This window comes from Ochotona curzoniae, unplaced genomic scaffold, assembly GCF_017591425.1.
Source record: "Ochotona curzoniae isolate NIBS_2020 unplaced genomic scaffold, NIBS_Ocur_1.0 contig_589, whole genome shotgun sequence".
Lineage (NCBI taxonomy): Eukaryota > Metazoa > Chordata > Mammalia > Lagomorpha > Ochotonidae > Ochotona > Ochotona curzoniae.
The window spans coordinates 206,455-218,389 of record NW_024466482.1 but is presented as its reverse complement, the minus strand read 5'-3'; the positions used below and the strand labels follow the sequence as shown (position 1 = coordinate 218,389).

Here is an 11,935-nt window from a genome sequence, read left to right as displayed (position 1 = left end):
ACATGATGTTGTATATGGAAAAAGTAAACTCTCAATGGAAAAGTTGTTACAACTGATAAAACCAATTCAGTAAAGTTGCAGGTTACAGAATAAATGCAGAAAACTGTAGCTTTTTATGAAGCAATTTAGAACGTGCTGAAAGAGGAATTGAAGAAATCCCATTTGCAATAACCACAAAAAATAAAGTATTTTGGAATAAATGTATTCAAAAAAATGAAAACTGCCTACAATGAAAATTACAAAAACATGGATGAAAGAAATCAGCGGAAGAGAATTGCATTACATTTCACCATTTAGAATACATGGTGATCGTGTGTAACTTGTTAAATAACATATAACTTGGGCCCAGTGGCGTGGCCTAACAGCTGAAGTCCGCGTCTTGAACATGCTAGCATCCCATATGGGTGCCAGTCCTAATCTTGGCAGCTCCACTTCCCATCCAGCTTCCTGCCTGTGGCCTAACAATGAAGTGCAGGATGGCCCAATGCTTTGGGATCCTGCACCAGTGAGGGTGACCTGGAGGAAGTTCCTGAATCCTGGCTTTGGATGGGCACAGCACCAGCTGTTGCGCTCCCTTGGGGAGTGTATCATCGGTGCTTATGAAGTTGCAACAAAATTGAACACATGAGGCATAACAATGAATGCAAGAATTCTTCACACACAAACTGTGTGAAACCTTACAGAAACCCTAAAATCACAAGAGTTTCTTTGGCAAGTTATATCAACTATTTTACGAAATGCACTAAATGCAAATGACAAGTCACCAACTCTGTGCTCCAACATAGAGTTCAATAGGATCCAAACGTCAAGTGATTGCATCAATTAATTCAATGCCAATAATTTATCAACAAGTATGAATTTGATTGATATTCAGATTACAAGTAAAATATAGAAACATGAGAAATTTCTTTAAAGTAAGAACAAATGTGACTATTGTGAGAAAACAAAACTCTCACTCCAACTTGGAACAATCCAGAACCATCACTAAATTCCATCCTTCCACTAAAGCAAGATAGAAAAATGCAAAGAAGTGTTCTGAAAAAAATGCAAAACTGAAAAGTTAGAATTCAGTGCAGGAGGAAAAGAATGAATGAAAGTGAAGCAAAAGCTGTGAGAAGTCATGTGCCACATGTTAATTTGTCAGGCAAATATAACTTAACCAGATGCTTCCACAGGAGTTGATATGTGGCAGTGCAACCTTCAGAAAGGGCTCAGGAAGGTGGCTTTCTTGGATCTATTTAAGAGGACAATACTCCCAAAATATTGGAGTAACCGACAAGCGAGGAGGAGTTGAAAGTATTGCAAAAATCAGGATAAATGAAATGCTTTCTACACTCTCTGTGTGTCCAGGTTGGGGCACAGTGAGCTTTTCCTGGATGGCTCATGGAGGTGCACCAACAGAGGTGTCCAAGAGCCATTCTGAAATCCTGCAGAGCTCTGCTGAGCTCCGCTCTGCAGCTCCACGGCCACAGTTGAGGTAGCACAGAATGTCACCTGATTCTGTCTATTGTTGCTCAATAGCATTGCTGTGTGGCTGCACTGAATTCCATGGTCTGATCCTCCTCTGTGTGACTGCTCCTCTGCTTAGGTGGCTGTGGAAGAACTACCAATATGTGCTGGCCTTTTACTTTGCCATCCAGGAGATCAATAGGGATGACCACCTGCTCCCAAACAAGTCCTTGGGTTTCCAGTTGTACAATGCCTTGGCCAGTCACAGCTTCACACTGTTGAATGCCCTGCACTGGCTGACAGGGGACCATAGCTTGACTCCCAACTACAGGTGCCAGACACGGAGTAAGTCAGTTGTTGTCCTTGCTGGAACAAGCTCAGTGTTCTCTGCTGAAATGGGGACCATTTTGGAGCTCTACAAAATCCCACAGGTGAGTGGAATGTGAATTCTGTTGAACAAACTCTTAATCTCCTCCAAAGTCATCCTGACATGTGTCATGAAGTGATAAGGTAGAAGCATCTGGCTTCCATTTGGAACTCTCCTAGGACCATGACAGTGTCAAAGCACCCCACAGTGCCACTTAGATCAGCTGTCCCTTATGCCCTGTGCCTAACTCTTCCCTGCTCATATACACCCAATCAGATATCAACTCTGGATTCATAGTTAATTTCACAGGCTTCATTCAAAGTGAACCGTGTGTTTGTGCATGTGTGTGTGTGTGTGTGTGTGTGTGCATGCATATGTGTTTGTGTATAGCTTTGAAAGCAGAGAAATGAAAACAAACATTGCAATCAGTGGATCCCCTTTCAGTGGTTGAGTCATGAAAATTTGCAATGGTGCCAGTGTTGCCTGGCTGTAGTGAAATCCAGGGCCCTGCCATTCATTCAAGTATTTCAAATAGGGGACTGGAAGTCCATTTCACAGGCCATTGGTGCTGCCTCTCAGACTCTAAGCTTTTCAGAGATTCTACAAGGGCCCCCATGCAGACACATAGAACTCTGGAATACATAATGAACGGAGGAAATAGCCAATGATGAGTATAGGCTGAAAAGCCCTTTGACCAACACTCAGAGAGCATAGTCGATGGTATCCTTTAAGGAGAGTCAGGTGAAGATGTGAAAGCAGGTGAAATGGGAAGGATTAAATATTGACATTCTGTAGCTGTTGAGCTTCTGCATGTATTGATTGTGTCACACCTGGGAACTGGATCAATTCCCAAGAGGCTCAGGTTTCTGCCTTCATATGGCCTCAGCACTGGATCTTGTATCCAAAACTCAAGCCCCATCTGTTCTTATCCTGGATGATGAACTCACACATTTCCTCTAATGACACAAATGAGGTTTCCCATGTGAAACATGTCCTTCTCTGTGTTCCCACAGGATGCATCGTGGCCATCTCAACTGGAGATTTTCCTTACCCAATAATATTATGTTCTCTTTGTGAGACATATTTTTTTCATATGTTTCTCATGACAGCTAATGCTGATTTTCTTTCAGCTCACTTATGGTCCTTTTGATCCCATGCTGAATGATAAGAAGCAGTTCCCCTCACTCTATCAGATGGCCACCAGTGACAGCTCTCTGGCCCGTGCCATGATCTCCCTGCTGCTGCGTTTTGGCTGGACATGGGTGGGACTCTTGGTGTCTGATGACATGAGAGGAGAGCAGTTCCATCAGGACATCCAAGCAGAGATGGTCAAGAGAGGAGTCTGCTTGGCCTTTGCCATCAAGCTCCCTGAGACAAAGACAATGTATGAAAACTCTGACAGCTCTTTCCTTTATTGGCTCAGCATTTCCTCTGCAAATGTGCATATACTGTACAGTAACATCAGGAGCCTCTTTACCATGGAACACCTAGGTGCATTCTATCTAACCGTGGGGAAGGTGTGGCTCATGACAGCCAAGTGGGACATTGTTATGGATGAGACACATCACATGTTGCACTCTTTCCATGGGGGCTTTTCCTTCTCACCCAACAAGGGCAAAATCCCAGGACTCAAAACTTTTCTCAAGACAGTGAACCCCTCCCACTACCAGAAGACTTATACCTTGGTGATTTGTGGTTTCATTTTTTTAACTGCCTACCTGCTGGGTCAGGTTGTGGACACATAGGAATCTGCCGTCCCAATGTTTCCCTTGAAAATGTCCCAGGACACATTGACATGCTGACCGTGTCTGACTCCAGCTATTTTGTGTACAATGCTGTGTATGCAGTGGCCCACGCCCTGCATCGGGTGTTTCTGGAGAAAGAAGAAATGGTTTTCCCAGAAGACACAGCTCAAGCTCTCATTCTTCCCTGGCAGGTAAGGCTCCTCCACAACAGGACATGCTCTCAGCATCACATGGCAGTACCGTCTCACCAGGATATATTCATTTTGACATCAGCATGATAAGTCATGAAAGAAATCAGACTCTTTCTCATTCTGCTGTATTTCCTGGGACGATTCAGGGTAGCAATGTTTATAGCTGCTTTATAAATCACCTGACAGCGACAGAGCTTTTATTCTCTATTACAAACATGATAAAGTATGAGTGGTTTCCCTGGTGGGTCTGGTTCATTCCACAAAGTTTCCTAATCTCCAGTTCAGTGCATTTTGTTTCAAAGGTGAAGATTTTATTCTGTCTGGTGTCTGAGGAACATTCCACCTTGATAATACACCACCTTCTGTTTCTCCACTCATAGGTGTGGATGGACATATAGCTTGCATCCATATTTCAACATGGATTTGACTGTTCAAGGCATGTTTCCATGACCAGGGTTTATCATTTTTTCTTCCTGTTAGGCTTGTAAATACGGTGAGGCAAAACCTCACTGTGCTGATGTATTTCTGGTCATGTCTGTTTCATCCATGCAACATGCCTATTCATATCCATAACCCACATATTAATGGGATCATCTTCTTGTTATGATTTTCTCTATCCTGAGTATTTTCGGGATATCATATCTGGTTGAACACATATAAAGATGTCTACCTTCTTTTTTTATTGATCTACTTTCATTCATGGAATTGTTGCTACACTCTGTTGAGTACTGTCACACAAGTTACTTAGCTGGAGAAACTCCTGTGTAAGGTTTTGTTTATTGCGTTCTTGGCTGAGGTCAATCCTCATGCATTTCAATTTTCTCTAGTAATTAGATCGTTTCAGGTGTAATATTTAGTTTTTCCACAAATCTTGATATGATATCTAGATGTGGTCTGAAATAGAAGCCTAAATTCTAACATCTGCATGTAGAAATGTAATTTTCACAGCTTACTTTTGAATCCAGCTTGGTTTATTAAGAGATCATTTGCTAAATATGAGTTCTCTGAGCATTTGTAAATGCAATGCACCTCTCCTGATATATAAATAAAGTCCTCTGGATTTTAACCCTGCCTTATTACAACTTGTTACCATGTGAGACAATTGAGATACTACGATCTTCATGCATGTACAGTAAACTGTACTAATCAAATTAGTTGAGTTAATCACACAAAGGGAATGTCTCACAAAAGGCATGCTCACATTTTTGTCATTAGGTTTCTATGTAATTTGAAATCAAGAAAAATTGCTTCACTGTATAAACTCTAGGCCTACTTGCAATAAGAGCTCACACACAAGTTGGGACATGCTGGCCTCACATTTAAAGCAGTAAGTTAATGGATTATGAAGGTGAGCATAGAGAAGCTAATGGAACATTTATGAGTTTAGTTCACATCAGTGGAGACAGTAACAGCAAATTATCCTGAATTGAACTCATGCCAGAATGACTGCTCAGACCACTGAGCATTCGGCCATTATTGTCTCAGGGCATAAAGTGAAGGAAAAGGAAGAATTTCCTAGGCCATATGTGCCTCCCATCTCTAATTGGATTGCTTTCCTATTTCTAACTCTGCTTCCCATCCAGCTACATCCACTTCTGAGGACAACACAGTTCACCAACAATGCTGGGGATCATGTGTCCCTCCACAAAGCAACACCTCATCAGGAACACTACAACATTCAGAACATTGTTAACTTTCCTGCAGGCCTCCGAGTGATGGTTAACATTGGAAAGTTTTCCTCTGGGAGTGGACGTGACCAAGACCTGGTCATCAGGGAAGACATGATAGAATGGCCTGTTGCATTCAAGGAGGTATGGTTCTGGGGAGAATTCTGGACATGCTCAAAAGGCTCTGGGTGGATGAGGATCAATTTATATCTCACAACTTCAGAGTGGAGCACTGGTATATTAAAAAGTCACAGGGAACTAAATTCCGTGAGTCTAAGAAAATGCTTACTGCCAGCTTTCCTTACATCCACTCTACCTGGGTCCTTTAACAACCATTGAGAACAGGCAATCCTGGGATGATAGGGATGCAGGGACATCTGTCTTCTAGGCAGCTTACACAGTTGACACAGAGACATAGTTTACACCATGCATAGTTATAAACAACAAGTCACTGCTTCTAAAGTGTTGTCTAAGTCTCATGAACCTTCATTCCTTGTCTCGATGATAAGCTACAGTTCCTTGAAAAGGACAAAAGAAAGCACAGCGGGAGTGTGCTAATAGTACTCTGGCAGAGCCTGTAACATAGGCAATGTTCCAAGGGGCCAAATGTGCCTGCCTTCAGGGGCTTGTCTCCATGCACCCAAAAAGAACTAAAGCATTCCTCCCAAGGTTCACACCCCATTGACCAGTACTCAGCTCACACTCTTGTAAACTCTTGACTACAAGTTGTGTACTGAGAGGACTCTAATGGGAACCTTAAATAAAAACCCTGTTCTCATGTCCCATTTTGGCCCAGAGCTATGGTGCCCCTTGCACAGGCATGAGTAAGTGTGTATTTCAGATGCATGGAGTGGTTGAGTGACTTGAATGATAAACGGTGATGAATACAAATCCATTGCCATAGGCATACATCTGCATTAATGAAATGAATGTGATCAGATCCTGACACTATCTGGGAATGAGTTGGAAATCTTGAATGAACATCAAGAAACACTAAAGTCAAGGTTTATGTGCCATTAACAGGACCAAGACTGCAGAAGGCATGGTGATGCAGGTCAGTCTTGTGATGGTGATGGGGGAAACAGTGGCATCTTCTCCAAGTGTGTCGTGATGTGCCAAACCCTGACCAATGCTTCTTGATGCTCCCGCAGACTCCAACATCTGTGTGTAGCCAGAGCTGTGGGCCAGGATTCAGGAAAAGGCCAGAGGAAGGATCGGCTGTCTGCTGCTACACCTGTGTTTCCTGTGCAGAGGGGGAAATTTCCAATCAGACAGGTACAAAACACATAACCCACATATGAGAACTCCATTGTCTTAGGCATAGTGGCAGTGGCATCACAGTGCACTGTTGTTCTCCAGGCACACATTCACTCACTCTTTCAAGATAGGTGATTTAGTGTTACTAATGGCACCTCATTCTATATGACCTACTACCTAACAGTGCTCAGCTGACACGTTGATTCTGTTAGGGAGCCTCCATCACCATCCACTGCTGCATGACACAGTCTGCACCAAGTCCTTCGAGTAAATCACACTGAGTTCTAAACAAGAAGCAGGAGTTGTTTGTTGTCAGCACTGTGTGTGGATTCCTAGAAGGCATGAAATCAGCACTTTTCTATACACTGCTGACAAACATGGAACTACTGCACATACACATCATCCTCTTGTGCAATGAGGGCTCCATCATTACCTTCTACTGTGTACTGGGCTTCCTGGGCTCATTGGCGCTGGGCACCTTCACTGTGGCTTTCCTTGCCAGAAGGCTGCCTGACACATTCAATGAAGCCAAGTTCCTGACATTCAGCATGCTGGTGTTCTGCAGTGTGTGGGTGACCTTCCTGCCTGTGTACCAGAGCACCAAGGGGAAGGTGATGGTGGCCGTGGAGGTCTTCTCCATCTTGGCCTCTGGTGCAGGTCTCCTGGGCTGCATCTTTGTCCCCAAGTGCTACATTATTCTCATAAAGCCTGGAAAGAATTCTTTGAAAAGTTTAAGGAATAAAGCAGGTTTTAAGCATGTCTAAATATTTTTTGAAATGTTTTCACTATCATATTTGAAGAGATTGCAACAAAAATTGTACTTAGCTGCATTCAGGTGTAATATTATGTACTTCTTCATGTTTACTATTTGTGTGTAGTTAAGATAGCCTAGTAGGGTACATGGGATCCATGTTTGGTCCCGGCTCAGACCTGTACTTATGACCACCTCTGGGACATCCTGATTCTAGCCACCCAGCCTGGTCTGACTCCTGTTGTTGGCTTTAGACACAGCCCTGACACAGGCATTGGAATGGAGAGAGGCGATGTATAAAATGGGATGTGTTTCTGCTTTATTCCTTACCTTCTATGTCTCACTCTTGCAGAGTTAATGTACAGGCTGAGAAAACCTAAACTGAGAGTTATCCAAACCTCAGATCAGCATGAAGATACAATAGCCATGTCCCTTTATTTGAGCATGGCTCTTCTGGCAATGACAGAGTCTAAATCTCCCTCTTTTCATGTATCCTAGGCAAATAATGTTAGTGTCTATATAATGCTAAGACATCTTTGTCATACAGACTTTAGGTTCCAACATCCCACCCCCTGTCGGGTGTTTTTCATTTCTTAGCTGACACAATCATTTAAGTGAGATTTCTCTTCCAGCTTGAGTTCCTGGGTCACTTGGTCATGCAATGCCCTTCTGTGCTCCTTTTCAAGTTCTTCCAGAACATTCTCTTTGTCATAGTGAATGCGTTGCCCATGTCTAAACTTCACTGGTTGCAATATCTCATGTTCTTCAGCGATCTACATGGTTTTACCTTTGCTTGAAGGTTTCTTTATTGAATTGCACATGGTGACACTGGGCTGTATTGATTCATGTAAAAATATCACAGCCTCGAAGAGCTGCTTTCAGCTGGAATAGTGAGTGGAAGGAAAGTGCCACCACATCCATAATGCACTTCCTGATTTGGTACAGTTTGCTCATATGCCTGAACAAATATTTCCTCTCTGGATAGAACATAGTTCCATCACCCCATAAGTTATTTCTGTATTATATCCAATCACCACGACCTTAGAACATGCAAGTAAACCTGTTCTTCCATTTCTAAGTCATACTTCAAGCACATAGTTAGCTTCTTCATAAAAGCAATAGCAAGAGCTAAGTTAGTTGAGGAAATCATATCAAGTTTAGACAACAGCAACCAGGTATCTGTTAGAAGACCGCATCATCTAATATCTATTTTTACTTAGAAAACAATCCTTGGTAGATAATTTATTCTTGCTTATATACAATCCTTAGAAAAGCAACTGGGTATGCAAAGGTTTCAGAAATGTAATCATGTAATCTGGAAAAGCTGTGTCTTTAAGTACCTGAGGACTTATATTACTGTACTTACAACAATGAAATGTAATTATGTCCTGAGTAATGCACAAGTGACCAAAAGACAAGCTTTAGAACAGCTTATTAATCAGTTTTAAAAATGGCCTGAGTGATAGTTGATTGGTTAAAGTCCTCATCGTGCACGCACTGGGATCCCGTATATGGTCACCAGTTCTAATCCCGGTGGCCCTGCTTCCTACCCAGCTCCCTGCTTGTGGCCTGGGAAAGCAGTCGAGAACAGCTCAAAGACTTGGGACCCTGCACCCCTGTGGGAGACCTGGAAGAGCTCCTGACTCCTGGCTCAAGATTGGCTCAGCTCTAGCGATTGCATTCATTTGGGGAGTGGACCATTGGACCGAAGATCTTCCTCTCTGTCTCTCCTCCTCTCTGTCTTTCTGACTTGATAATAAAAATAAATAAACCTCTAAGAGGGTTCGGGGAGTGGTTGGCAGAATCCCAATGCCTATAACACTGTGCCACATAATGCATTTAATAATAATAATAATAATAATATAAAAGAGAAATAACTTTTAAAGTTAAATTTGAAATTTTGTTTTTGCCCCAAACATGGTCCTTATTGTAAGGAAAAAAGAACATAACATTCTCATACAAGAGTCCTAGTACAGAGACAGAAAACAAACTAATGTTGTGTCTTTTGAACTTTCCCTGGCGCTATCAATCACATGTCACTGTACAACTATGTATATATAATGTTTTTCTTGCTGGGCCTACCAGATATTATGTGATCTTTTACCAGGATGCATGAAATGTGAACAATGAATTGCATGCATTCGCAAGGTTTGACCCAATAAAACGGGACTTTCATTTCATTTTTCAGATCCTGAAATGTATCCCTGTGGTAAACACTTGTGAGACCCAGAAAGAGCAAAGTGTCAGGTGCATAACTGCTGGACTGAAATGGCTGAAGTGCTAGGATTGTCCTCCATCAGGTGGCAACCAGGCCTCTGTGGCAAAGCTTGCCCAAGGCTCCAGCATGAAAAGCCCTTTTGCAGATAGTTCCTACTCAGTCACTGATGGAGTTTACATCACTCCTCATTGAATGCAAAGATGCCCCCATCATTTTGAATAGGTGATCTTCTTGATAAAGTGTCACTTGAATTAATGAACATGATTGTGTGTGTGTGTGTGTGTGTGTGTTAATCCAACACTAACTCTAAAACTTCCAAGATTCTCAAAATGAACATAACATGTTAGTACCATGGGTAAAAACTTCTGAGCTGATACTCCACTGTGAGAAGAGGAGTTAGGAGAGTCCAAAGCAGGTTGTTTGTTCAGAGGTGTTTTGCTCGTCATGGACATTGGCAGGTGCACAGCCTCAGGACACAGTGATCCCCTGAGTTCTGAACACAAGGACCAGAGGCCAAGGCCTCACTGATGGGATGAACTGTGAAGCATCTCCCTTTGGACTTGTGTCTCCGTGTGGCTCCACAGACTTGCATACACTATCTACATGTGGAAGGCATACAGCAGGATTTGAGGTGGAAATGGGGGTGCCCTGCATGCTGCTTTAGCCTCCACAGAAACAGCTGAGAATGGGAACAAAAACCAGTTCCAATTCTCCTACTATCTGAAGGTGCTTGGGGCTTGAACCGTGTAATGGGTTGCTATACCAGGCATTGCCTGTGGTGTTTCTGTGCCTAATCCTGAATGTTTGGGGCAGTTCCCAGGACAGACATCCCCAGTACTGCTATAAGCCATTGGGCTCCAGGATCGATGCTGATGGAGACCTGCTGCTGAGTGCCTTTTTCCCCCTTTACTACATCAAACCAGATTCAGCCAGGATCTCAGTTAATGCAAGGGAAAATCATGAGTCTCTTTCTGTCCTACAGATGCAGAGCAGTGCATCCAGTGCTCAGAGCTGGAGTACACAAACAACGAGAAAACTCACTGCCTCCCCAAGCTGGTGACTTTCTTGGCCTTTGAGGATTCCCTGGGGATGGCTCTGGCCTGCATGGCTCTGACCCTCACTCTCCTCACTGTTATGGGGTTGGGGGTCTTTGTGAAGCACCAAGACACACCCATTGTGAAGGCCAATAACCGCAACCTCAGCTACATCCTGCTCATCTCACTCCTCCTCTGCTTCCTCTGTTCCTTCCTCTTCATTGGCCATCTCAACACAGCCACCTGCCTCCTAAGACAAATCACATTTTCCCTGGTGTTCACAGTGGCTGTTTCTGCCGTGCTGGCCAAAACCATCACTGTGGTTCTGGCCTTCAAGGCCATGAAGCTTGGAAGGACCATGAGGAGATTGCTGGTGTCAGGAGCCCCAAACGCTGTCATTCCCATCTGCTTCTTCATCCAACTGACTCACTGTGCCATCTGGCTGACAACATCTCCCCCCTTTGTGGACAGAGATGCACACCCTGAGCATGGACACATCATCCTCTTGTGCAACGAGGGCTCCATCACTGCCTTCTACTGTGTGCTGGGCTTCCTGGGCTCATTGGCCTTGGGCACCTTCACTGTGGCTTTCCTTGCCAGGAAGCTGCCTGACACATTCAATGAAGCCAAGTTCCTGACATTCAGCATGCTGGTGTTCTGCAGTGTGTGGGTGACCTTCCTGCCTGTGTCCCAGAGCACCAAGGGGAAGGTGATGGTGGCCGTGGAGGTCTTCTCCATCTTGGCCTCTGGTACAGGTCTCCTGGGCTGCATCTTTGCCCCCAAGTGCTACATTATTCTCATTAAGCCTGAGAGGAATTTGTTCAAAAGCTTCAAGAAAACAACAAATTCCAAGGGAGTTTGACAGTTTTCTTAGGCGTTTTTTACTGAATTACATTCAGATTCGAAAAATAACAGGGGTGACTTTCTCTCTTAATACTACTTGTGCAAAGTACGATTAGCCTAGCTGCTGCATAGAATGAGCGTCCAACTCTGGCTCTGACCTGTTCTCTGATCTCTGTTTGGGTATCCTGGTTCCAGACCCATGAATTGGTTTGACTCCTATTGTTGGTTCTTGTCACAACCCTGAAATAAATATTGCAATAGACATATGTGATATAGAGTGGGAAGGGTCTCATTTTCTCACGATTCTCTGTGTCAATCTCTCTCAAAATTAGTAATGGGATTTAGAAAAATTTCTTGTTTGAGAAAAAAATATTCATGATGTAAACCAAATCTGAGGTCATGTACCAGATACA

General features: G+C 43.4%; 1 protein-coding gene across 1 annotated transcript; it reads left to right on the top strand.

The window, feature by feature from the left end:
• The first annotated feature begins 1,376 nt into the window (after positions 1-1,376).
• LOC121162903 (vomeronasal type-2 receptor 116-like) lies at positions 1,377-11,541 on the top strand. The gene is made up of 7 exons (XM_040990134.1): positions 1,377-1,477; positions 1,589-1,880; positions 2,947-3,271; positions 3,547-3,752; positions 5,336-5,563; positions 6,571-6,694; positions 10,628-11,541. The coding sequence occupies exons 1-7, from the start codon at positions 1,377-1,379 to the stop codon at positions 11,539-11,541; spliced, it is 2,190 nt and encodes a 729-aa protein (XP_040846068.1).
• Positions 11,542-11,935: the final 394 nt, after the last annotated feature.

Excerpts from the sequence above, each read along its gene's own strand:
- LOC121162903 (XM_040990134.1), top strand. The coding sequence starts at position 1,377 with ATGGCTCATGGAGGTGCACCAACAGAGGTGTCCAAGAGCCATTCTGAA. Across the intron at positions 1,478-1,588 it reads GCTCCACGGCCACAGTTGAG|GTGGCTGTGGAAGAACTACC; the intron begins GTAGCACAGAAT and ends TCCTCTGCTTAG. Across the intron at positions 3,753-5,335 it reads CTCTCATTCTTCCCTGGCAG|CTACATCCACTTCTGAGGAC; the intron begins GTAAGGCTCCTC and ends CTTCCCATCCAG.